Genomic DNA, 27,893 nt, shown 5'->3' with positions numbered 1-27,893 from the left:
AGAAGACACTCTTTAAAGCATTTATTTAATTGAGAGAGAGAATGAATGGGCATGCCAGGACTTTCAGCTGCCACAAATGAACTGCAGATGCATGTGCCCCCTTGTGCACGTGCACGTGTGACATTGCACACTTGCGTCACTGTACATCTAATTTACATGGGACTTGGGGATTTGAACATGAGTTCTTAGGCTTCTCAGGCAAGCACCTTAACCACTAACCTGTCTCCAGCCGACTTGTAACTGCTACTAGAGGAAAGGAGATGATGATGAGTCAGTCTTTAATTACTTCCAGCTGAATGGGGCCATAGACTATGGCAGTCTCTGGGGAGGAGTGCTACATCAAGGCCAGAGAGAAATCTGTGAGTCAGTCAGATGTCTCATTGCAATCTGTATGTAGTTTTTTTTGTCTTTGTATAAAAAGTTTTTTTTTTTAAATTATTTATTTATTTATTTGAGAGCGACAGACACAAAGACAGATAGAGGGAGAGAGAGAGAATGGGCGCGCCAGGGCCTCCAGCCTCTGCAAACGAACTCCAGACGCGTGCGCCCCCTTGTGCATCTGGCTAACGTGGGACCTGGGGAACCGAGCCTCCAACCGGGATACTTAGGCTTCACAGGCAAGCGCTTAACCGCTAAGCCATCTCTCCAGCCCTATAAAAAGTTTTGTAAATATTAATGACATAAGTATTGGAGCCTATCTCAGAGACCAGGAAGTTTAACACTGTGAGTAGGGCTAGTTGGTATTCATGTTAGAAATACTTAGTGATCAGCTCTTAATGGGTGATCAAGGGGCCTGTATAGATGGAGTTAGATTGTGGTATGACCATCTGATTACGAGCTGCCTATAAAAGAGCAGAGAAGGTTAAAACGTCAATTGAATATACAAGGTCCAAAAATCAGTAAAATAACTGTGAAGGTTATACTAGTTATAATCTTTTTCCACCATGAAAAATCTGAGATCCATTCCCAGAGTGTTCACCAAATGGCATGGTAGCATTCAGCTTGGTCTAATCTGTTTGTGCAGGTCTTGTAAAGCAGATAAGATGTTAGCAGAGTTATCAGGAATATATACACAACATTTAACCTTGATAATGGCACATAGGCCACCCTGGACAGCTGTGAGGATGTCCAAAGCCATGAGATTTTGTGTAATTGCCCTTCCCATCATTTGAACCTCAGGATTAAGAAGAGTGATTCCTTCAGCTGGGTCATTTAAACCCTTTGGGGTGTGTGTATAGTGAGAATTTCTGTGTGCCAGATGACATCTTGTAAGCCAATAGATGGAATAAAAGCAGAGACTAAATGATGGTAAAAAACACTCCTAGTCCATTGGTGCTTTAAATCAGGTAAATTGGCTGGGTGCGCTAAGGTTTTTATTTGTTGCCCTTGCATCCAAGGAAATCCCAGCGTGTACCTTCCCATCCGTCCTGGGGGCAGCAGCCAGTGCCAAAGGTTAGTACCACAGAGCCATTGGGTGCCATCAGGGATACCCAGTGATAGTAGCACTTTTTATATTCATAAATACAGATTGTTTTTTGCTTTGGTTCATTCACATGTGAGCATGTTAATACACTGCAGCAACGGCTTTTCAAATGAATTTGTTTTTCCTTATAGCGATGGTATTATCAGAGTGTTTACAGAATCAGAGGCTCGGACAGCAAGTGCTGAAGAAATTAAGGCTTTTGAAAGAGAGCTCTCTCAGACAACCATTGATTCAAAAACTGGTGACTTAGGGGACATTAATGCTGAGCAGCTTCCTGGAAGGGAACATCTGAATGAATCAGGTAAATATTTCAGTGTAACTAATAGTTTAACATGTCTTCATATTTCCCTTTTACATTAACAAGGATGCTAACAAAGATTATTTTCTTGTGTTTCATTGCAGATTGTGATTTTTCAGAATTTTTACTATCACATATTATTGATAGGAAAAGCCATGTGAACTTTGAAGCTTCCATAAATAGAAATTTTTCTCTTGTTTTCCCCTTGTTTTAAATAAATTTATTTGTTTATTTATTTGCAAGCAGAGAGAGAAGAGAGACAAATGGGCCACTGCAAATAAACTCCAGATGCTTGTGCCACATTGTGCCTCTGACTTTATGTGGGTACTGGAGAATTGAACTAGGGTTGTTAGGCTTTGCAGGCAAGTGCCTTAACCACTGAGCCATCTGTCCTAATCCCAAATTTTTCGTTTAAATAAATCTCACAACACTTAGAAGACTAAACATTAAAAATAAATAAAGTAGTGTCTGTGTAAATGAATTGGGTGATCATAAGAGATTTGAATCAGAGAGCAAGTGAAATCTGATTGTATCCTTAACCTGTTATATTAGTGCTTGTAATTATTATTTATTATGTGATAGCTTCCTAATACTTAATTTGACTCTGTTAATAAGGTGGTAATATTAACAAGTATGAACTTAATCATATTTAATAGTACTTTAGATGATGTTTAATAGCAACATATCTTTCTATTAAGTATTTTTTAAAACACAGAACAATGAACTTTCATTAAATAGAGCATTAAAAGTATCACTGATATGGTTTCAAATTCTTCCTTGTACCCTTGAAGGAACTACCATTTGTAGCATTTATATTTGACCTCATAGATAGACCACACCAAGGATTTAGGCTTTCACTGAGAATAAGATGTAAAGCCACTGGGTTCTTTTATGCAGAAGAGTTTAGGGCTTTTCTGAAAGAACTCTGGTTACTGGGTTGACTATATCCTATTAAGGGCCAAAAGCACAAGTAGGAGAGCTTTGATTCTATCCAACTGAGAAATGATGTCTTATACCATGAGATAATGATGGAGATGTTGAGAAGGCACAGCTTTTTAGATACCTTTTGTTTGTTTGTTTGTTTTGTTTTTTGAGGTAGGTTCTCACTCTAGCCCAGACTGACCTGGAATTCACTATGTAGTCTCAGGGTGGTCTTGAACTCACGGATATCCTCCTACCTCTGCCTCTTGAATGCTGGGATTAAAGGTGTGCACCACCATGCCAGGCTAGATAGATTTTTGAAATAATGAGCTGGTAGAAGTTGCCAAAGAATTGGGTATAGGACTGAGCCACTGCAAAAATGGAAAACCATTTACTGTAAGGAAATATATTGAAAGGCTATATTTGGCAATAATTTCTTTTTTTTTTTTTTTAGTGGGCCAGTTACTTTTTAGCAGAATTCTCCCCTGCCACCTATTTCTGTCTGTTTATTTGTTTGTTTGAGGCAGGATCTCACAATAGCCCAGACTAACTTTGGAATTCAGTCTGGTCTGGTCTTGAACTCATGATGATCCTTCTGCTCTCTGAAAGGTAAGATTATAGGCATGAGCCAACACCTGGCTTAGAATCACATTTTAATTCTGCTCCCCCCACCCACATTTTTCCTGATAAAAACATTTTCTTTACTATTCTTTTCTTTTGATAATTTTTGGTAACTTTTTAAGAATACTACATTTAAAAATATTATAATAAAATTTTCTTTTCAACCAAAATAAAGGAATGGGGCAATAGTTCATTCAGTAAAATTTTGCCAAGCATGAAAACTTGAATTTGACCCCCAGAACATGTTTTTTTGTTTTTGTTTTTAATCTAGGCATGGTGGTGTGTACTTACAATCCAGCACTGGGGAGATGGAGACAGGCATATCCCTGGGGCTCACTGGCCAGCCCTAAGTAGGCCAGTGAGAGGCAGTCTCAACACAGACTGTTTCTGAGGATGGCACCCGAGGTTGTCTGCTATGTACATTGTACTGCCCCTTCAATGGCAAAATGCATATTCCCTTTTATATGTAAACTTTATGTTAAGAATTTTCTATCTAATGTTTTTGGATTTTACTCTACCGTTCTACTTTTGATTCTTACAATTTTTGTTTCAAGGTACTAGAGAAGGACAGACTCGTCTAATCAGAGATGGAGAGAGAGTTGAAGCCTATCAGTGGAGTGTTAGTGAAGGGAGGTGGATAAAAATTGGTGATGTTGTTGGCTCATCTGGTGCGACTCAGCAAACATCAGGAAAAGTTTTATATGAAGGGAAAGTATGTCAGCTTCTTTTAATTATTATCTTAAACTCCTTAGCAAATTCAAGGTTTTCTTTTTTCCATGCTCATAAAATTTTTGTTGGTTAGCTGGGAGTGGCGGCTCATGCCTTTAATCCCAGCATTTGGGTGGCTGATGCAGGAGGATTTTCGTGAGCTTGAAGGCCAGCCTGGGTTACAGAGTGAGTTTCAGGTCAGCCTGGGCTAGCATGAGACCCTGCTTCAAAAAAAATGCATATGCATTTTTTGTTTGTGTTTTAGCATTTAAAAATATATTACTGTGGGAAAGGTATCTTTTTCTATCTTAAAATAGATTTTAAAATACCTTTCCATTTAGAGAAAGCTGTAGTTGACAAATTACTCATTATAAATCTTAAAATTACAAACAAAACAATTCCTTGTCATTTTGGGTTAGGAGTTTCTGTGCCATCTTTGATCTAATGCTTAATACCTGGCTTCATTTAGTTTGGCAAGATTTGAAGGACACTGTAGGGCTTATAATGCCAAAATGTCTTGGTGAGTAGTACACCCTGACAGCTGATAATTTTGGCCTTGAAATTAAACATGTGTAAACCTTCCTTTGGACTCAGAATCAATAGACAGTTGTAGGTTATCCCAATCTCACCCCAGATCTACCGTTGCAGCACAGGCACACTGTTGCTCTTCATGTTTATCTGTTGGAGGAAGTATTAACCATTGCATTTTCTTTTTTCTTCCTTCTTCCCTCCCTTCTTCCTTCTTCCCTCCCTCCTTTCATTTTCAAGGTAGGTTCTCACTCTAGCCCAGACTGACCTGGAATTCACTATGTAGTCTCAGGGTGGCCTTGAGCTCACAGTGATCTGCCTACCTCTGTTTCCTGAGTGCTGAGATTAAAGGCATGTGCCACTATGCCCAGTTTACCATTGTATTTTCAAAAGTTTTAAATTACTATTAATATTAAAGAACATTCAACATCTGTGTTAATGATATATCTCTTACCAGTATTTAGGAACAGGTAAATTAGTGTATCTTTTGTTTTATATTCCTATTATAGGAATTTGATTATGTTTTCTCAATTGATGTCAATGAAGGTGGACCATCCTATAAATTGCCATATAATATCAGTGATGATCCCTGGCTAACTGCATACAACTTCTTGCAGAAGAATGATTTGAACCCCATGTTTTTGGATCAAGTAGCTAAATTTATTATTGATAACACAAAAGGTCAAACGTTGGGACTTGGGAACACCAGCTTTTCAGACCCATATACAGGTGAGTTAGGACTTCTATTAAGTCTTAAGTCCTTCCATCCATGCTGGCTACTTGTTTCCTTTTTGTTACTGTTTTTTATTAGTGGAGATTGAACCCAATGTCTTGCACTTGTCTAAGCAAACATTACTGAGTATAACCCCTCCTAGGTTGAGGTTTCTGAATCTTTAAATACCCTTTATAATTAGCTGCTTAAATACAAACTAACATCTTCAGGAGATTTTTTTCCTTCACATTCATATCATAAAGCTTCAAATCATGAACTAATTTTTTTATTTTATAGAAACAATTATGAAATTATTCTTTAAAAAATAATTTCAATAATTTGAAAATTGTAATTCTTTTATAGTACTTAATATTCATTTATTCACTTATTTTATGGTGATAGGGAATTTGATAAAGATACTTTACTGTTAGTAATTTCCTTTTGTCATGTGTATGTTGTACTGAAGATTGAACGGGCCTTGCACATGCAAGCTAAGTGTTATCCCCTATTGTCATTTCTGATTCATATTTTTCATAAGCTAGTACTTTTTCTTTGTTTTATAAGAATCCCATATTCTCTTTATGTCTCACATTTGTATATAGTCTTGCCCTTTCCTTATAGATGTTCCATGTTCAAAAATTATCTTCCCTTTTTGATTAATTTGACTGTTCATTCCTTCATAATATAAACTAATTTCAACTGTCTTTTGTCTTGATCCAATTTATAAAAGTCAGTCACTACTTTATTATAACTTATTTAACCCTCCAAATGCTTGAATTTAGCACAGAAGGGGGAAAGGCTTAGTACCTGGGTATTTTAGTTGGTATTTCAGACTATAGGATAAAAGAATGAACTTCCATGAACACATTGCAGTACTGGGAAAACTATTAAGTATCCTTACATGCTTTTTTGTAAACAACATGATTATTTCCTCAGAGGTACTAACAAAACATATCACACACTCAGGAATGTGTGCATTAAAATCTATTTTCTTTGTACTCATCACCTTTGAAGTTCTTTCCTTGGGTAGGTTGTGAGTTTCAGTGGATACAATCAGGTTTTCCCTGCTGGTTTCCCAGTATTGAGTGTACTGCTTGATATCTGAACTAATGAATACTGGGCCTTGCTAAGAGATTGACATTTAATGCCTGTGGGCTTCTTAGCAGTAATAGTTTTTTTTGTTTGTTTGTTTTTTATAGCTTTTCAGTGTAGCATCTCACTCTTGGTTTCATAGCAATAGTAACCACAGGAATTACAATGCATTTTTGTAGGAAAAGGGGTCAACATTGATTGTATATTAATTATATCAGAGGTCACTGGCAATTCTCTTTATATATTCAGTTATTTTCAGATTTATGTGCTCTGACTACAAAAGTCATAGAGTTCACAAAACAAATTTTGAAGAACCACTAAGATTTTACTTTCTTACTTCCAATAAGACTTTTGACTGTAATTTCTGTCATTCTGTCATGTGATAGCCTTGCTCGTCATCTGTTCTCCAAGCTTAAGTTTTTATTTTATTTTTATTTATTTATTGGAGAGATACAGGCAGAGAGAGAGAAAGAGAGAGAGAATGGGTGTACCAGGGCTTCCAGCCACTGCAAACAAACTCCAGATGCGTGCGCCCCCTTGTGCATCTGGCTAACGTGGGTCCTGGGGAATCGAACCTCGAACTGGGGTCCTTAGGCTTCACAGGCAAGCACTTAACTGCTAAGCCATCTCTCCAGCCCCCAAGCTTAAGTTTTTAATGTAAGCATTGTGCTCCTGATAGTGAAAGCATGGGTGTTCTTCAGCTTTTCCTTTGGCTTGTCTGGGCAGGTGCTGGTCGGTATGTCCCAGGCTCTTCTACCTCTTCTAGCACAGCATCAACAGCAGATCCTTTCACAGGTAGGGTACACTTTTAATTAAGTATGTCCTTCTTCATTAAATAGACAGCATTTTTATATTACATGCCTTTACAATTTGAAGATCCTAACCAGTAACTGATAATTTATCCATATTTCAGTATTGATAGCTCTTCTTTTAACTTCTGTGGGGGTTTGAATGAAGCCCCCAATAGACTCATGTGTTTTGCATACTTGGTTCCCAGCTGATGTCAAATTGGGAAAGTTGTGGGACCTTTGGGAGAGGTGGAGCCTTGCTGGAAGGAGGTGTGTTGTTGGGAGTGGGCTTTTGCATAATATAGCCCAGCACTTAGACTACTTCATCGCTGCTGCTCTAGAGATGTGATGCCTTGGCTGACTGGCTGCTCATGCCATGCTTTCCCTGCTATGATAAAACTTCCCTTTGAAACTATAAGCCAGAAATAAACTCTTTCCTTCCATAAGCTGCTCTGGCCGAGTATTTTGTCCCAGCAGCAAAAAGGTAACTGCTTCAATTTCTAATACTTTGATTTTACCTGGGGTGCATTTGAAGATTTCCTTGTGATTTTTAATTAGCATGTTATCAGAATTCATTGTTTCTTCCAACTCTGAGAGCAGAGTGCTTAGGAATATACGTTTTGTGTCAAACAGACCTTGCTTCAAAACCTAGCTCTACCACTTATATATTATGAAAAACTGTAAAGCTAGCTACTTAACCCAGTTGAGCTTCTTTTATATTTATTTATTTATTTATTTCAAAGTAGGGTCTCACTCTAGCTCAGGCTGATCTGGAATTCACTACATAGTGTTAGGGTGGCCTCCAACTCATAGTGATCCTCCTACCTGTGCCTCCCAAGTGCTGGGATTAAAGGTGTGCACCACCATGCCCAACTCTTTGTTATTTATTTTTAATATTATTTTATTTTATTTTATTTATTTGACAGTGAAAGAGGGAGGCAGAGAGAGAGAGAATGGGCACGCCAGGGCCTCCAACCACTTCAAATGAACTCCAGATGCATGCGCCACCTTGTGCATTTGGCTAATGTGTGTCCTGGGGAAATGAACCTGGATCCTTTGGCTTTGCAGGCAAACACCTTAACTGCTAAGCCATCCCTCTAGCCCTCTATTTTATTTTTTTAAGGCAGAATTTTACTCTTGTCCAGGCTTACCTGAAACTCTCCCTGCAGTTGGGAACCTTAAACTCACAGGGATCCTCCTATCTCAGTCTTGCAAGGACCTTAACCTACCAAGTGCCCAGAGGTACTTTATTTATTTATTTGAGAGAGGGGAGCAGATAGACAGGGAATGTTCATGGCAGGGCCTCTAGCCACTGTAAATAAACTCTATGTACCACCTTAGGCATCTGGCTTATGTGGGTACTGAGAAATCGAACCTGGGTCTTTAGCCTTCCCAGGCAAGTGCCTTAACTGCTAAGCCATCACTCCAGTACTTTTTATTTTTTAAGTCTGTGAAATTAGATAACTGGGGAACTCTTCAACCAAGGCACAACATGGATGCTATCATTGGCAAGATGCTTGCAGTCATGAGCAAAGTGGCCTAAGCATATTTTGACTTAGCATGGAAGGTGGTGCTTGTGTCTGGAGTTTGTTTGCAGTGGCCGGAGGCCTTAATGTGCCCAATCACCTCCCCCCCCCCGCCTCTATCTCTGAAATAAATAAATACAAATATTAAAAAATTATATTTATTTATTTGAGAGAGAGAGAGAGAGAGAAAGAGGCAGATAGAGAGAAAGCATGGGCACATCAGGGCCTCCAGCTACTGCAAACAAACTCCAGACACATGCACAACCTTGGTTTACGTGGGTACTGGGCAATCGAACATGGATCGTTTGGCTTTGCAGGCAAGCACCTTAACTGCTAAGCCATCTCTCCAACCCTAATGACCTTTTTGAAGTCCCTGAAGGGTCATTGTATCTCTTTGGAGTGAATTTACATTCTGAAATATGCAAGACTTAATGCCAATCCTACTGGGAAAAATTTACTAGAGGTGGACGACCTTCATGCAGCTGAAGAGGGCTCTCTTTTCAGAATGTCTCAGTATTTTTTGGGGGGGGTTATTATTAGAAGAGATTCATAACCTTTATAGCCACCCAGATGCAAGTTGTTGCTCCCTGTGCATTGACAGCCAGTATACTAAATTTACCAACTGTCAAGTAAATGCTTTCACAGGATAGTGACTATAGAGGAAATCTTTGATGGCGTGTGATTTCAAATGATGCTAATAAAGATCTGAAGAGTATAAAATGATGACTTTGTCTTTACTAGCAGTTTCAGAATAGTGATGCCCTGAAACTTAGTCCTACAGGGTGTCAGCATCTCAGAAAGAGCATACCTATTTTACACCACTGCCAACAAATCAATAGAATTCCTGGGGCATGTCTCACTGGTGAACAGTGCCAGTAACTCAGAAGATGCATTCAGCATGTAGATACGCAAAACAGCCTACCAAGTGTCGAAGGGAATTATCGTATCATTAGGATTGGTGAACTACACTTGTATTGAAAACTAACAAAGTGATGCATGGCAGCACTCAGGATGCTGAGGTAGGAGGATCATGAGTTAAGGCCAGTCCTACCAGCATAGTTGACAGTCTTGTCTGAAGAAACAAAAATAACAAAAATGTAACAGCATTTATCATATTAAGATGTGAAAATTATTTGGTGCAATACTTACAGAGTGCTTTGCAAATGTCTGGGGTATACTTAAATTGTCAATGTGTATTAGCTGTTATTTTGTTTTATCAGACTTTATCAATGGTGCTAAGACCAAAAAATTTCCTCATTAGGCTTACAGTTTAATGTCTATCTTAATTCTTTACTTCTTTCCTTATTAGTTTGTGCTATGCTTAATTTTTCTAGTATAAATTAGAATTATCAGGGAAGCTTGTTTAAAACAGTCAGAATTGTACTCCTAGAAATTTTGACTCACTTAGGTTAGTAGAGAAGTTAAAAATGTTTAGGCCAGCTGGGCATGGTAGCTCATGCCTTTAATCCCAGCACTCGGGAGGCTGAGGTAGGAGAATCATTGTGAGTTCCAAGCAAACCTGAGACTGTAGTGAATTCCAGGTCAGCCTGGACTAGAGCAAGACCCTAGCTCAAAAAAATGCTTATGCACAATGGGGTGCATGCATCTGGAGTTCCTTTGCAGTGGCTGGAGGCCCTTGTGTGCCCATACTCTCTTTCTCTCTGCCTCTTTCTTTCTCCCAAATAAATAAATAAAGTACTTTTTAAAAAATGCTTACGCCATAATCCTTCCCCTAAGGTTTCTGATTAGGTTACTTTTTTTTTTTAAAAAAAGCATTTAATTTATCTATTTTATTTATTTATTTGAGACAGAGAGAGTGAGTGAGAGAGAGAGAGAGAGAGAGAATGGGTTTACCAGGGCCTCCATCCTTTGCAAATGAATTCTAGATGCATGTGCCACCATGTGCATCTGGCTTATGTGGGACCTGGAGAGTCCAACCTGGGTCCTTAGGCTTTGCAGGCATATGCCTTAACCACTAAGCCATCTCTCTAACCCCACTTTTTATTTTTTGCATGGAGTCAGTTTAGAGTAGGGCTGAGCTGTGGATGGACTCATGAAATTTGCATATTAAATAAGTGAGTACTTTTAGTGGTCAAAGAACCCATTCACAAAAGTGTAGGAATGTAGTCTGCTTCTTTTTTTTTTTTTTTTTTCTTTTGTTTTTCGAGGTAGGGTCTGACTCTGGTCCAGGCTGACCTGGAATTAACTCTGTCATCTCAGGGTGGCCTTGAACTAATGGCAATCCTCCTACCTCTGCTTCCCGAGTGCTGGGATTAAAGGCGTGCACCACCACGCCCGGCTAGTCTGCTTCTTAATAGCTTAATGCCTTGGGCAAGTTGTTCAGCTATTTTATGAAGTATTGTAAATAATGATGGTATTTAATACTTTAACTGATGCTTGAGGTGCTGATTCACACATAGTTAAATTGTGGTATTTGTTTTTTAATTAATGTTTTGTTTTTGTTTTTTCCTCAAGGTAGAGTCTTGCTCTAGCCCAGGCTAACCTGGCTGTCCTTGAATTCATGGCAGGCCTCCTACCTCTGCCTCCCAAGTGCTGGGATTAAAGGCGTGCACCACCATGTTTGGCCTGTGTTTTAGTTTTTAGTTTGAATTTTCTGTGTCTGCTGGTCCTGGTTGTACCATCTAGAATGTGTATAGACTCAGAACTGTTGTTCATTATCTTCCTTGTGTCATCAAAGGCTCTGAACATCTCCAAATCCTGCTGATTCTTTTCTGTGCTTGCTTTTCCTGTTCTTCATATTGAATAAGACAGTCACAAGTATAGTTTCAAATGTGATGAGGCTGTTGTCAGAGCAAGGCTACTCTCACCCAAGTCTTCTGACTGTCTTAAGTGCCAGCAACTAGTCCTGTTCTTTGACTTAGTATTCTGTGGTTTACATTTCATTCTAGAAACCTTTTTATTCTCTTCAGCCTGTTCATATTTTGTAATTCTTTCAACTTCTCTAAGAAAGCATCTAGTGATTATTATTTTTTCACTTGAAAATTATTTTTAGCTAACATTTATTGGACACTTAGGCAACAAAATATTATATGTGAATTTTGTGTATAACATTTTTGTGGACTAATAATGAATATAAATGATACAGAAGGGAGTAATGTAAACTTTATAAAACTATAATTTGTAGTCACCTTTGCTTACTAGGAGTATTGTTGCATTGTAGGTGCTGGTCGTTATGTGCCAGGTTCTGCAAGCGTGGGTACTACCATGGCTGGTGTTGATCCATTTACAGGTAGATGCTTTTCTTTTAGATGTTAAAATGCATTAAAATTCTTCAGTGTAGGTTGAGCCCCTAGCATTGCAAAAGAACAGAAACATTTAAAGGAAACTATTAATGAAGGGTAAGGACATTTCTGTCATTTTCTTAGTTGAGGTTTTTGATAGTAAAGTGTTTTCTCAGTTTGAGTTTTAGAATTTTCTCAAAATTGTCTTGTTACTACACATCAGAATCATCTGGGGAGCTTCAACAAAGGAAGGTCAAGCCTCATCCCATGATGTTTTTACTGGGCTTGTACTGCTTTAAGTTGGGGGTCGTGGCAAGGGTAGTTTTATAATCTTCCGTGTGGTTCTACTGTAATATCAGATTGAAAACTTTTAATTCTGATTCCTCACCACCCTTACCAAATCCATATCCCATCCATTCTCCTACATTCTTACTCTATTGAAGGTTATTCCCTGGATTAGCCACCATTCACTTTAAGAAGGCTCAACAGTATTTGTTTTTATTTTTATGATTTAGGCTTGGATTCTTTTAAACACTTAGTATTTAGTATTTAGCCTAGAATCTGATGTAGTTTACCTGTCAGTGAACATATGCAGTCATGTTTTCTACTCTATTTGTTGCCAGTAAAAATACAAAGCAAAGTTTATGGTTCATTTCTTTCCAATTTGACAGAGCTCTTGGAATGTGTTTTTCCCTACTTAATTTTTCTTACGTTGTTTATGATATGTAGTGAATTTTATTTATATTTATTTGTTCATTCATTCACTTATTGAAGCAGAGTCTCACTCTAGATCAGGTGTCCTTAAACTCCCAGAAATTCTTCTACCTCAGCCTGCTGGGATTAATGGCATGAGCCACAATGTCCAGCTTGTAATATACAGGAATAACATACTTTTCTAAGCCTCATAAAATAAATGCCCATAAACACAGACTTTACTTACTTATAAACTGGCTTAGTGTGTGTTTTTATAGGCTGACAATAGTAGCTAAGTTCATATAGACTAGAGAGTAAGAATGTGTAGATTTGAAATGTCTTATTTCTACTCCTCTGTTTGACATTGAACAAACTATTTGTTGTGTCTGTGCCTCTATTTCATTTACAAAGTTCACATAGCTACTTCCTGGAGTTGTTAGTAGCCTAAAATTAGAAAATATGTGTAAAGAATTTTTTTTTTTTTTTTTTTTTTTTTGAGGTAGGGTCTCACTCTAGCCCAGGCTGACCTGGAATTCACTATGTAGTTTCAGGGCGGCTTTGAACTCATGGCGATCCTCCTACCTCTGTCTCCCGAGTGCTGGGATTAAAGGCATGTGCCACCATGCCTGGCTTATGTAAAGATTTCTATAGAATAAATGTTTAGTAATTATTAACTATGCTAACAATAAATAGACTAATGTTAATAGTGTTTTTTACCATTTTCCTAAAAGTTGGTCTTAATACTTTGGTGTCTGTTCTATACTTTTATATATCTTAGTTAAAGTTATAGTTTTCCATCCTAGACTAGTGAAATAGCAATCTCCAAATTGGTCTTTCCTGGGTCATTATTGCAGCCAGTGACCTTTGTATTGTTTACTGTGGTGATGCATCCCTTAGCATGGCTTCCATGGAATGCAGCTTCTTGCTTTGCATTCCTACCTGCTTTGCTTTATCTACCCTTGCTGGTTTGTGCCTCTTTGTACTTACTATACTGTTTTGTTTTTTTTTTTTAATTTTTTTATTTATTTGAGAGCAACAGACACAGAGAGAGAGGCAAATAGAGAGAGAGAGAGAGAGAGAGAGAGAGAGAGAGAGAGAATGGGCACGCCAGGGCCTCCAGCCACTGCAAACGAACTCCAGACACGTGTGCCCCCTTGTGCATCTGGCTAACGTGGGTTCTGGGGAATCGAGCCTCGAACCAGGGTCCTTAGGCTTCACAGGCAAGCGCTTAACCGCTAAGCCATCTCTCCAGCCCACTGTTTTCTAATTTAGGAACTTCGAGCACAGTTTTCTGTTTTAGGATATATGTACCCTTTGCTTAGACCTTAAGTTATTTGGTTGTTTGTACAGGTCCCTGTTTTGCTTTTTTAGTTTTTAATAAAGTTAAGTGAACTCAGTAAAATTTTTCTAAACACCTACATATGTCCCTTGCCAGGTTACTCCCCTCTATGATGAGCCCTCATTGCATACTGTCCTTCAGTCAATTAAAATTAAAATTCAGTCAATTAAAATTTGTTTTCTTACCATGAACAGATAGACTGGCAACTAGGAGTGTAAGCAGTGTTTGAATAGCTCATTATTAATCATGTAAATAAATATTTTATAAAGTTAGAATTAATTTTGTACAGTTACTACTTGTTTTATCTTTATCTTTGTCCTGTCTGTTTCTACCTCTGTGGTAATTAGTCTTTCTTTTTCTTTCTTTCTTTCCTTTTTTTTTTTTTTTTGGTTTGTTTTTTTGAGGTAAGATATCACTTTAGCCAAGGCTGACCTGGAATCCACTATGTATTCTCAGGCTGGCCTTGAACTCACAGTGATCCTCCTGCCTCTACCTCCTAAGTGCTGGGATTAAAGGCATGTACCACCACCATGCCTGGGGATAATTAGTCTTTTTAAATTTATTTATTTTGGTTTTTTGAGGTAGGGTCTCTTACTCTTATCTCCAGCTGACCTGGAATTCACTATGTAGTCCCAAAGTGGAATAATTAGTGAGAGACATGAAAATGGAAAGATCGGTATGTTAGTGAAGACAAGAATAAAATTTCATAATGGTTTTCTCTTCTTTGACCTTTTGAAAATAGTTTTTGGTGCCAGATGTGGTGATACATGGTTTTAATCCCAGCATTCAGGGAGCCTAGGTAGGAGGATCACTATGAATTCGAGGCCAGCCTGAGACTAATTCACATCAGCCTGGGCAAGACCATACCTCAAAAAAAAGAAATTATGCTGAATATTAAAGACAAAAGTAGAGATTATAGTCAGGTATGGTAGTTCATGCCTGTAATTCCAGCAGTTGGGAGGCTGAGGTATTAGGACTGCTTTGATTTTGAGGCCAGACTGAGATACAGAGTTAGTCCAAGGTCAGCCTTGCAGTCTGGGACAGAGTGACACCTTGCCTAAAAAAATTAAATAAAAATAGAGACAATGAGAGGGACGACCCTTCTATAAACTTTTATTTTGATTTCTAAATGCAGGCATTAGTATATCAATTGATATAAATAGTAAACAAAAGTTTATGAATGGTTTTCTTGTAGCTATTTTTGGTTTTATTGTATTCACCAAGAAGTCATATCTTTCAATAACTGAAAACATTAGAAAAATCTCAATTTTGATCATGCTTTATGATTTTCATCATCTTTTCTGTATATAGGAAGTAGTGCTTACCAATCAGCTGCATCTAAAGCAGTGAATATTTATTTCCCTAAAAAAGAGGCTCTGACTTTTGACCAAGCAAATCCTACACAAATATTAGGTAAGTCTATATTAATTAATTTTCTTGCACACTCAGATTGTTTGAGATGCTTGCAACGTTGTGTCTCTTTGTGACCTATCAGGAATTGGGTACTTGGATGAATAGAACTTGAATTGTAGCATTATTGAGCTAAGTTGACTATAGTAGATAACCTGATTAATGCACCCTTAATACTTTGTAAGAAACATGTGTAAGAGCTATGCTGACAAAGCCTTGCGGCCCCTATTGGATTCCCTAGTACCCATGTAACCCTGGATACAAAAAGTAGCACAAGTATTTGGCAGTCATTTGAAGAAGCAAGAGATCCTAGTACATCCATATACAAACACACACAAATAAATAATTTCTTAAAAGACATTTACAAATCTAGGATAAATGTTTTACCATGACTTTAATAGAAAAAACTATTGAGGCAAAATGTCCTAGTATCAACCTCTTAATCAGCAGGGCAGAGGGGAATGAAAATGAGTGAGTAAAGCATTTGAGAAATTTTTTTTAAATCTTTATTTTATTTATTTATTTGAGAAAGAAAGAGGGAAAGAAAGAGAATGAAAGCGCCAGGGCCTCTAGTCACTGCAAATGAACTCCAGACACATGTACCACCTTGTGCATCTGGTTCATGTGGGCTCTGGGGAATCAAACCTGGGTCCTTTGGCTTTGTAGGCAAGCGGCACCTTAACCACTAAGCCATCTCTCCAGCCCAAGATCTTTTTGTTGTTGTTGAAAGATCTGAGCTTGTGATCAATTTTAGCATTCTCAGTGCTGGCACACATCACCACACCCCACTTTAAAGATATTATCTTTACAAATTTAAGGTTCTATAGGGATCATTGAAGGCCAATTTAAGCTGCCTATTCACTAGTGCCAGCCTCTGTTGCTCATCTCCTGGGCAGATGGTGTGCCACTGAATGGGAGGGGCTTTCTTTCCTTGGAGCAGAATATTGAGTAGTATTGTTTGTTCTTCATAGAATCAACAGTTAACTACCTCTTGATGCATTGTGCACCCTGAACCTTGTTCGTGGAAATCTTTAGGATTTTAAGATGATTAATAAAAATTGCTCATTTAAGTATTTCATGACAGCTTTTTAAAAAGATTTTTAGAATATTTATTTGAAGAAAAACAGGCAGATAGAGAGAGTGGGTGCATCAGGGCTTCTAGCCACTGCAAACGAACTCCAGGTGTTTGACCTTGTGCATCTGGCTTTACATGGGTACTGGGGAATCAAAACTTTGACTTTGCTGGCAAGCAACTTAACTGTTAAGCCATCTCTGCAGCCCAGTATTTCTTTTTAAAATTAGCTAGGTATGGTGTACATCTGTTATATGATACTTAGGGGCTAAAGCAGGAATATAAGTTTGAGGCTAGCCTGGGCTACATATTGAGCTTCTATCTGAAAAAAAACGAGAGAAGGAGAAAAAGAAGAATGAGGAGGGCTGAGTAGGTGGGTTAGTGGTTAAGCACTTGCTTATGAAGCCTAAGGATCCCGGATCGAGGCTCAACTCCCCAGTGCCCACCTAAGCCTGATACACAAGGTGTTGCATGCATCTGGAGTTCATTTGCAGTGGCTGAAGGCCCTGGTGTGCCCATTCTGTCTCTATCTCTGCCTCTTTCTATGTCTGTTGCTCTCAAATAAATAAATAAAATAAAATAAATAATAAAAATAAAAGAAGGATGAGGAGACAAAAACTGATGACTTTGATTGATTTTTCTGTTTGTTGTTGTTATTGTTTGTTTTTCTTGAAATGAAGTGAAAGGGGTTTTCAGGGTACGGCTAAGAGAACTACTTTCTATACTTCTGCCACAAAGTTCATGGTGAGAATTAGTTGAGATATCATTCATAGGTAATTTATGCATACTTGTAGGCATATTTAAGCTCTTATACATATCTAAGAGATTTCTGCCCCTCCCCCCAAGAGATTTCTTGCACTTAACATTCCTTTTAAAAACCTCATTTCAGGTTGGAGAGATAGCTTAGCAGTTAAGGCACTTGCCAGCAAAGCCAAAGGGCCCAGGTTTGATTTCCCAATACCCCCATAAGACCAGATGCACAAGGTAGTGCATGAGTCTGGAGTTCGTTTGCAGTGGCTAGGAGGCCCTGGCATGCCCATTCTCTTTATCTGCCTCTGCCTCTCTCTATCTTTATCTCAAATAAATAAATTAAATACTTAAAACTTTTGAAAAACCTCATTTTCAATAGTTTGATAATATTAAATTTAATTTTGTTTTTCATTTTGGGTTTTTCAAGGTAAGGTTTCACTGTAGCCCAGGCTGACCTGGAATGCACTATGGATTCTTCCCAGGGTAGCCTTGAACTCAAGATGATCCTCCTACCTCTGCCTACCAAGTGCTAGAATTAAAGGTATACACCACAACGCCTGGCACGTTAAAATTTTTAATGCAAAAATTAGTGTAACTTGTCCAAGTTTCCATTTATGGTGGTTAAAATTGTATCAATTTAAGGCAGGTGTGGTGGCACATGCCTTTAATCCTGGTACTGCAGAAGTTGGTTTAGGATTACTGTGAGTTCCAGGCCAGCCTGGGTATACAGAGTAAGTTCCAAGTCAGCCTGGGGTAGAGTGAGATCCTATCTATAAAAACAACAAAAAGTATAGAGGCCTGGAGGGATGGCTTAGCAGTTGAGGTGCTTGCTTGCAAAGTCAAAGGACCAAGGCTCGATTCCCTAGGAGCCATGTGAGCCAGATGCACAAAGTGGTGCATGTGTCTGGAGTTTGTTTGCAGCAGCTGGAGGTTCTGGCACACCCATTTTCTCTGTCTTTCTTTGTCTGTCTGTCTTTCTCTCTCAAATAAATGAATAAAGTATTTTTTAAGTCTAGATCTTGGACTGGAGAGATGGCTTAGTGGTTAAGGCATTTGCCTGTAGATCCTAAGGACCCAGATTCAATTCCCCAGTACCCATATAAGCCAGGTGAATAAGGTGGTGCATTTGTCCAGAGTTGGTTAGCAATGGCTAGAGGCCCTGGCATGTCCATTCTCTCTCTCTCTTTTTCTGTATCTCTTTCTCAAATAAAATATTTTTTTAAAGTATAGGTATGAATTATTCTTTAATCTTCATGCAGGGAGTTTCAAAAATTTTTCTTGAAGTAAAGGTTTATTTTTTATTTATTTATTTTTGTTTTTTTGAGGTAGGGTTTCATTCTAGTCCAGGTTGACCTGGAATTCACTATGTAGTGTCAGGGTGGCCACAAACTCACGGTGATCCTCCTACTTCTGCCTCCCAAAGTGCTGGGATTAAAGGCATGTGCCATCATACCCGGCCTTTTTTTTTTTTTTTTTTTTGGCGTTTTCATAGCCCAGGCTCACCTGGTATTTACTGTGCAGCCGCTGGATGGCCTCAGACTTGCAGCGATCCTTCTTCTACAGAACTCTGCCTCCTGAGTGCTGGGATTAAAGGTGTGTGCCACCCCTGCCGGCTTTTTTGTTTTTGTTTTTTTAAGATAATGGTCTCATGTAACCCAGGCTGGCCTTGAACTCTTGACTTTGAATGCTGGAGTTACAGACGTGTCACTATGCTCAGCTAAGATATATATTGTTGAAGAAATAGTGTTAGGTGACACAAAGTAGTACTGGTGATGACGAGGAAACGGGTATTAAAGATAAATAGAAAAAATTTGAAGGAAATTAGCAACATGGGAATAAAAAACAATGTTTCTATTATGTCAAATTTTTTAGGTTGTTTTAATTAATATGTTTATTGGAAAGAGAAAACAAAAAGAAAGAGGCAGAGAGAGAGAGAATATGGGCACGTCAGGGCCTCTACCACTACAAACAAACTCCAGATGCATGTGCCACCTTGTGCGTCTGGCTTTATGTGGGTCTAGGGAATTGCACCTGTGTTCTTAGGCTTCGGAGACAAGCACCTTAACCACTAAGCCATCTCTCCAGCCATCATGTAGAATTTTTTTTCTTCTTTTGAATAAAGAGAGTGTATGAGAGAGAATTGGTACACCAGGGCCTTAGCCACTGCAGTTGAATTCCCATATTGTGCACATGTGCGATTTTGTATGCTTGTGTCATTGTGTATCTGGCTTCTGTGGGACCTGAAGAGTTGAACATGGGTCCTTAAACTTTGCAGGCAAGCGCCTTAACTGCTAAGGCATCTCTCTAGCCCTTATGTATAATTTTTAAATAATGCGGTGCCAAATGTTTCTGTGGAACAGTCCCACTAAATATTTTCAGTTGTCATTTCAACTATTTCATTAACAATTCTAGGAGTTGACAAAAGCTGACTAAAAAGTTTAGAATTTGGGGGAAATAGGAGATGATTTATACTGGGATGTTATTTCTTTGAAAGCCATTCGGAATGGTTACAAAACAGAAGTTGTGTCTTAGAAAATAACAGGTAAAATAAAAATCATCACAGCAAACTGTTTTAACATATAAGTGCTCAGCTACAAAGTACTCATAAACTTAACTTTGATTGTCTTTGATTAGTACACTGCAGAGCATTCTTAGTGAACATTGTCTTTTACTTGTATCTGGCTTATTTCAGTTAGAGAATTTTCAAAGATTGTTTTTGGGTTCTAGGAAAACTGAAGGAGCTTAATGGAACTGCACCTGAAGAGAAGAAGTTAACTGAAGATGACTTAGTACTTCTAGAAAAGATACTATCTCTGATTTGTAATAATTCTTCAGAAAAACCCACAGCTCAGCAACTTCAGATTTTGTGGAATGCTGTCAACTGGCCTGAAGGTAAATAAGCACTCTTCAAAATCTACAGCAACTGTCATTCCTATCAATTTTATTTGTTTCTAGATTGAGGTTAACCTAGGTGGTTGTAATTCAAATTATGAAATACTTTACAACGGTTCACTGTATCATTGCATTTCATAATCTTGTTTACGTCCCATGCCATAATGAGAGAATGAAGGTATATGTTGAATATCCTTTATTTCAAATACTTGCAATTAGAAGTATTTTAGAATTTGGAGGTTTTCAGAGTTTGAAATATTTCTGCTGATTTTACTAGATTTTTTTTGTTTTGTTTTTAGAATCAGGTGAGGTCTCGTTGTAGCCTGGGTGACCTGGAATTCGTTAAGTAGTCTTAGGTTGGCCTTGAACTCACAGTGATTCTTCTACCTGTGCCTCTTGAGTGCTGGTATTAAAGGCATGTACCACTGTGTCTGGCAAACTTTTTTTTTTTTTTTTTTTTCAAGGTAGGGTCCCACTATAGCCCAGGTTGACCTGGAATTCACTATGTAGCCTCATAGTGGCCTTGAACTCACAGTTATCCTCCTACCACTGCCTCCCAAGTGCTGGGATAAGTGCGTGCACCACCACACCTTGCTAAACATTTCTTTTTAAAAAATATATTTATTCATTTATTTTATTTGTGAGAGAAAGAGGCAGATAGAATGAAAGAGAATGGGCATTCCAGGGCCTCTAGCCATTGCAAATGAACTGCAGATGCATCTTCCCTCTTGTGAATCTGGTTTATGTGGGTGTTCGGGAATCAAACCTGGATCTTTAGGCTTTCCAGAGAAGAGCCTTGACTGCTAAGCCATCTCTCCAGCCCTCATTTTAAAATGTATATATATATATATTTGGATTTATCAAGAAAGAGAATGAATGGGCACACTAGGGCCTCTACCACTGCAAAAGAACTCCGGATGCATGTGCCACCTTGGACATCTGGCTTTATGTAGGTTCTGAAGAATTGAACATGGGCCCTTAGGCTTCCCAGGCAAGTGCCTTAACCACTAAGCCATTTCTCCAGCTCAAAGTTAAAGGGTATTTTTGTTTGTTTGTTTGTTTGTTTGTTTGTTTGTTTTTCAAGGTAGGGTCTTGCTCTAGCCCAGGCTGACCTGGAATTCACTATGAAGTCTCAGGCCAGCCTCAAACTCATGGCGCTCCTCCTACCTCTGCCACTTAAGTGCTGGGATTAAATGCATGCGCCACCATGTCTGACCCAGCAAAAATTCTTAATTGGAAAATCCAAAATCATAAATGCTTTACTTTTTTCCCTTTGTGTGTGTGTGGGGTAGGGGGGCTAATGCATATGTGTGTAGGATTGCATATGTATCTGCATGCATGTTCTGTGTGTGGAGGCCTGAGGTTGATGTTGGTGTCCTGCTTCATTGCTCTCCACTTTTATTTTCTGAAGCGGAGTCTTTCACTTGAACCCAGAACACATTAGTTCAACTAGTCTAGCTAGTAAGCTTGCCCCTGGGATCCTCTGTCTTTCTACCGATATTGGGATTATAGGTGGGCTGCCATGCTCACCTAGTATTTATGTGGGGTGTGAGGATCAAAGCACTGATTCTCAACTTGTGTGGCAGGTGTTTTATCTTCTGAGCCCTCTCTCCAGTCTAGACATGCTTTTTAGTACATGTGCTAAAAAGTTTGAGATTTCAGGTTTTAGGATGTGGAATTCTCAACCTGTAATAATACAGTGATGACCGTACATGAACCTGTTTGTAAACTGTGTCAGACCATTTTGTGTCCTCTTCAAGAAACTCTTCATTAACTATGCTATTAACTGTGCTGTGGTTCCTCCCTGTTTTCTCACTACTATCTTTTTGTAAAACAAAAGTGTTCTCTCCCTCATGGCTTTTTTCATGCCATTGCTTTATTGAAAAATCATCTTTTTCCCTACAAAATCTCCCATATTGTACATTTGGCTCATTGCTCAATATTTTCCTCGATCTCTGTATTTCCTTTGAGTGGCATAATGCAGTTTTGGTTTATGAAGATTTCGTGTTTGGGGAGAGGAGGCACATGTGCATGTGTGCACATGCTCACTGAAGCCAGAGGGTAACGTTGGGTGCTATTCCATAAACCATCCACCTTTTTTTTTTTCTTTGGTTTTTCTCACTCTAGCCCAGACTGACCTGGAACTCACTAGGTAGTCTCAGGGTGGCCTCAAACTCACAGCGATCCTCTTACCTCTGCCTCCCAAGTACTGGGATTAAAAGCATGTGCCACCACACCCGGCAGACCATCTGCCTTTTTGAAACAGGCTCTCTCTGTTCCCTGGAACTCACCAGGTAGGTTAAACTGGCTAGCTAGTGAGTTTCAGGGATACTCCTTTCTCTGTTTCCCTGAGTACTGGGATTACAAGTACATGCCAGCAAACATGGTATTTGGTTTACAGGAATATGGGGGATCATACTCAGATTCTGGTGATTCCAAGTCAAGCAGTTTATTATCTCTCCAGCCCAAGTTTTTGTTTTGATTGGGCATATATTAGTGAAGATCCTTTATAAATGGTGGTGCTTAATATCTTCATGTTATGGAACATATAATGTCAGGTTTCCTCACTTACAGTCATGTTATGATTGTTGAATACATACAGTCAGATGGTGTCTATCCACGCTCAGTTATAAAGTTCCCACTGTCTTATGAGGAATCCATCAGTGCTTTTTAGCATTTTTAAAGCAGAGTCCATACTGTCTTTATTCATTATTGAATGCTTATTGTACATAAGGCCCTTTGATGTTTTTATAGCATGTAGCAATAAATCCAGTCTATTTAAGTGTAAAAAAATTAATGAACAAAATATTCAATAATAAGTTCATTTTATATAATAAGCATATGATTTTTCACATGTTTTTAAAAATGATCATGTGTTAATTTTGTAGTGGGAAAATAAAATCCTTAAAATTTGAGTAACATATACCCTCCAAGCCTCAGGGTCCATTATAGAATAGATGACAGAAAGAATTTAAGAGCCAAAGGAAGGGGAGGACTGCTTACAATACTGTCTTCCAGACACAAAGTGGCTCTCATATTCATCAAACTTATCTACACAGGACCTGAATAATTATGGTTGAAAAATGATGACATCAAAATAGAAGAGACTAGGCTGGAGAGTTGGCTTAGCCAGTTAAGGCACTTGCCTGCAAAACCAAAGGACTTAGGCTCAATTCCCCAGGACTTACGTAAGCCAGATGCACAAGGTAGCACATGGTTCTGGAGTTCGTTTACAGTGGCTAGAGGCTCAGGCACATCCATTGTCATCTTCTCTGTGTGTGTCAAATAAATAAATAAAATATAAAACATATCTTCCATTAAAAAAAAATAGAAGAAACTAATTGGAAAGAAGAGATTCAATGGAGGGTGGTTTGGGGAGGGAGAAAAGGGGGAGATTATGATTATGGTATATTGTCTATTCTATACTTGTGGAAGTTGTAAATAAAAAGGTAAAGTTTGAGTAACAGTGCTAAGGAATTTTCTCATTTTTTTATAAACATTAATGAAGTTTTCTTTTAATAGATATTGTCTTTCCTGCACTTGACATTCTTCGATTGTCAATTAAACATCCCAGTGTGAATGAGAACTTCTGCAGTGGAAAGGAAGGGGCTCATTTCAGCAGCCATCTGATCAGCCTTCTGAATCCTAAAGGAAAACCTGCAAACCAGCTGCTTGCTCTTAGAACTTTTTGCAATTGTTTTGTTGGCCAGGCAGGACAAAAGCTTATGATGTCCCAGAGGGAATTACTGATATCCCATGCGATAGAACTGAAATCAGGGAGCAATAAGAACATTCACATTGCTCTGGCTACATTGACCTTGAACTATTCTGTTTGTCTTCATAAAGACCATGACCTTGAAGGGAAAGCTCAATGTTTGTCAGTAATAAGCACAATTTTGGAAGTTGTACAAGACCTAGAAGCCACTTTTAGACTTCTTGTGGCTCTTGGGACACTTATCAGTGATGATTCAAATGCCATACAGTTAGCTAAGTCTCTAGGTGTTGATTCTCAGATAAAAAAGTATGCTTCAGTGTCAGAACCAGCTAAAGTGAGTGAGTGTTGCAGACTTATCCTAAATTTGCTGTAGCCATGGGGAAGGGAGTTTACGATTTTAAATTGATTAATGTTTTTTTCTTACATTTTACATGACTAATTACAGATGATAAAACAATTGCTGTGAATTAAGTTGAGATCTTGTAAAGTGGTGTGAAGGGGGAAAATTATAAATAAAATTTTTGCACTGATGAACTGTGAGATTTTCCTGTGTAAAGGGTAGGTTTTCAAAAGCATCAAGCCAATTTAAGAAAGAACTAATCACTAACACTAGTATACTTACTGGCATTTTTTCTCCTATATTAGCCATTTAGGAGAATACAGGGGCTTTTATTTATATGACTGGCTTTTATTTTTATTTTTTTTATTTTAATTTAATCTTATTTTATTTTTGGTTTTTCGAGGTAGGGTCTCACTCTGGTCCAGACTGACCTGGAATTAACTCTGTCATCTCAGGGTGGCCTTGAACTCATGGTGATCCTTCTAGCTCTGCCCGAGTGCTGGGATTAAAGGCATGCGCCACCACGCCCGGCTTGACTGGCTTTTATTTATGTATAACTATTTTGTTGTTGTTGTTTTCTCGAGGTAGGGTTTCGCTCTAGCCCAGGCTGACCTGGAACTCCCTCTGTAGTCACAGGCTGGTCTTAAACTCACAGCCATCATCCTACCTCTTCCTCCCACGTGCTGGGATTAAAGGCGTGTGCCACTATGCCCATCTGTATAACATTTGTTAATTGTTAATAGCTATCTTGTATATTAACTTCTCCACTTTAATTGTTGGATTCTTTCAACAGCACTGAAAAAATTTCAAGATCTTACAGGATTTACTTGCAAAAAATTAAGTTGGTTATAGATTACATGTTGAAAATACAATAATTTCTGAAGCTATTTGTAAATGGAAAGTGTCTGATGGTTTACTTTTGGATGAAGAAAAAGCAAGTTGGTGAGTTATAGCACATGTGAGTTTAGACAGATGAGACCTTAAATTGATGACAGGTTAAGATCTGATTTTCCCTTCACTATATGAGGTAACTTCATTTTGCATTCTGTTTTTGATCTTTGCTTATTTTGTATTATTTTCATCACAAGTTACATCTAGTTTCTTTTGCCCTTCTATTTGAGGTAATTTTGCTTTTCATTTCAGTTTTGATGTGTATTTTTGGTCATTTTCATTATTTCAAAGAAAATGTGGAATATGTTGACTTTTATTAGGGAATTGTACAAGCAACATACATCAGACTTGAAAATCAGCAAGTGTATTGATAGATATGTGGCTTACATTTTTTCCAAAAGAGTCGTATCATATGCAGTGTTCAATACCTGGTATAATATACCATTGCATGAACATATCCATTTCCTATTATGTGTTACTAACACTTTTTTTTTTTTTTTTTTTTTTTTTTTTTGAGGTAGGGTCTCACTCTAGCCCAGGCTGACCTGGAATTCACTATGGAGTTTCAGGGTGGCCTCGAACTTACGGCGATCCTCCCACCTCTGCCTCCCGAGTGCTGGGATTAAAGGTGTGCGCCACCACGCCTGGCCTATGTGTTACTAACACTTTTTAAACCCTTGGTATGTATGGTTCAGGGACTATACCACACTGTTTAATATTTAATCCTCAAACCAGCTTTCTTTGAAGGGTGCTTTTACTCTTTTTAAAAATAAAGATAATGGAAGGACTTAAGAGAGAGAAGCTAAGAGTACTCCCAAATTTAAACCAAGTACATATAGCGGGTATAGCTTCTGTTGCAGTCAGGTTCACATTGCTGGCAGAAAACACCTGTCCAAAAACAGCTTGTGAAAATAAAGGTTTATTTTGGCTTATAGACTTGAGGGGAAGCTCCATGATCAGGGGGAAATGATGGCATGAACAGAGGGTGGTCATCACCTCTTCACCAACATCAGGTGGACAACAGTAATAGGAGTGTGTGCCAAACATTGGCAAGTGGAAAGTGGCTGTAATACCCATACGCCCGTTCCCAACAATACACTGCCTCCAGAAGGCTTTAATTCTCAAATCTTTATATCAGCTGGGAACCTAGTATTCACAACACCTAAGTTTATGGAGGACACCTGAATCAAACCACCACAGCTTCCTAGGAAGGAGGCCATGGTTTGTTTCTGAACATCCTAGCAACTAATACAGGAAAGGAAGCATCCATTAACTGCACAGTTTACCATGTCTAGGATATCCCCATTTCTTTTTTTTTTTTGTAATGCAACATACCAACTTTATTTTACAAAAGTAACGGGTAATGTTAACAGGCACTTATATTAAAACTGTCTTAAATATAATAACCTCCTTGCAGTTGCACTTAACTGAGCTCTTTTGCTGTGAAGAAGACAGCTCATGCACAGATTTGGATGACTCATTTGTACATTTTTATTTTAAAAAAATATTTTTTCTCTGGGTCTATTTAATTGCAAGCAGGGAGAGATAGAAAATAGAGAAATGGGCATGCCAGGGCTGCAGCCACTGCAAATGAACTCCAGATGTATGCATACTTTGTACATCTGACTTTTTATTGGTACTGGGGAATCAAACCCAGGTCCTTAGGCTTTGCAAGCAAGCACCTTAATCACTGGGCCATCTCTCCAACTCCATTTATACATTTTTTAAGTATTCACTGAATGCTTACATACACACGTGTACATTAAATTGGATAAGATTTGAGGATCCCAGACGTACTACATCTTTGTTTTTTTTGGAAGAGGTCACCTGAAGAGACAGGGTAGTTCTGGCTCATGAAACATGTAATGAACCCATCCTAGACTCTGCTGGACACCAACTTATATGGAAAGTTCTCTGGGTAACGTGACATGCTGGTACTTATAGTGCCCGTTGAAGTAGTAAATCTGCTTGTGGGCCATCCTTTGGGCACACACAGTGGTGGGCAGAAGAGCATAATGGAAAACATGAGCACCTCCAGCCAGTTTAGTGACTCAAACAACTGGGTCCTGGATAATCCCATTTCTTAAACAAAGTCTGCTTGGGTGGTTTTGTTTTGTTTTGTTACTTTGCAGTGCTAGGACCCAAGGCCGGGTGTGTGCTAAGGAAGTGCTCTAACAACTGAATTGCAGCTCCAGTATATCTATGTTTGTTTGTTACTTTAATATTTTTATTTATTTGCCTGCAGAGAGAGAAGAGAGACAGAATGTATACATGAGGGCCTGGGGAAATGGCTTAGTGGTTAAGGCATTTGCCTATAAAGCCCAAGGACCCCAGTTCAATTCCCCAGGACCCACATAAGCCAGATGCGTAAGGGGGTACATGTGTCTGGAGTTCGTTTGCACTGGATGGTGGTCCTGGCACACCCATTCTCTCTTTCTCTCTGCCTCTTCCTCTGTCTCAAACAAATAAATAAAATATTTTAAAATTAAAAAAAAGAAGAATGGGTATACCAGGTCTTCCAGCCACTGCAAACAAACTCCTGATGGATGCACGCCTTTGTGCATCTGGCTCTATGTGGGTGCTAAGGAATCAAACCTGGGTCATTTAGCTTTGCAGGCAAGCACCTTAACTGCTGAGCCATCTCTCCAGCCTCCAGTACATCAGTTTTTAATGTGGAAGAGTATTTTTTTATCACCACACACAGGACTTTGACTAAAACAGTGAATAATATTCTCAACATTTATTGTGTAAAGAACTATGGGACTTGCCTGCAAAGCCTAAGGACCTACATTCGATTCCCCAGAATCCACATAAGCACATGAGTCTGGAGTTCATTTGCAGTGGCTGGAGGCCCTGGTGTGCCTATTCTCTC

The 27,893-nt window shown here is 38.6% G+C and overlaps 1 protein-coding gene and 1 pseudogene across 2 annotated transcripts in view; one reads left to right on the top strand and one right to left on the bottom strand.

Moving 5' to 3' along the window:
• Plaa (phospholipase A2 activating protein) overlaps positions 1-24,320 on the top strand; it is a 52,115-nt gene extending 27,795 nt beyond the window's left edge. Inside the window, exons 7-14 of one of the 2 annotated variants that reach the window (XM_004658395.3) lie at positions 1,615-1,784; positions 3,878-4,035; positions 5,069-5,288; positions 7,090-7,158; positions 11,859-11,927; positions 15,263-15,364; positions 19,911-20,075; positions 23,598-24,320. In XM_004658395.3, the coding sequence (XP_004658452.1) occupies positions 1,615-1,784; positions 3,878-4,035; positions 5,069-5,288; positions 7,090-7,158; positions 11,859-11,927; positions 15,263-15,364; positions 19,911-20,075; positions 23,598-24,163 (1,519 nt within the window). In that variant the 3' untranslated portion in view covers positions 24,164-24,320. The remainder of the gene's footprint in view (positions 1-1,614; positions 1,785-3,877; positions 4,036-5,068; positions 5,289-7,089; positions 7,159-11,858; positions 11,928-15,262; positions 15,365-19,910; positions 20,076-23,597) is intronic. The other variant, XM_045141876.1, reaches the window with a different exon arrangement.
• Positions 24,321-26,817: 2,497 nt separating this feature from the next.
• LOC123462889 lies at positions 26,818-27,000 on the bottom strand (annotated as a pseudogene).
• Positions 27,001-27,893: the final 893 nt, after the last annotated feature.

This window comes from Jaculus jaculus, chromosome 1 (genome assembly GCF_020740685.1).
Source record: "Jaculus jaculus isolate mJacJac1 chromosome 1, mJacJac1.mat.Y.cur, whole genome shotgun sequence".
Taxonomy (NCBI): Eukaryota; Metazoa; Chordata; class Mammalia; order Rodentia; family Dipodidae; genus Jaculus; species Jaculus jaculus.
The sequence above is the reverse complement of the archived record's forward strand: the minus strand, read 5'-3'. Positions and strand labels throughout refer to the sequence as shown.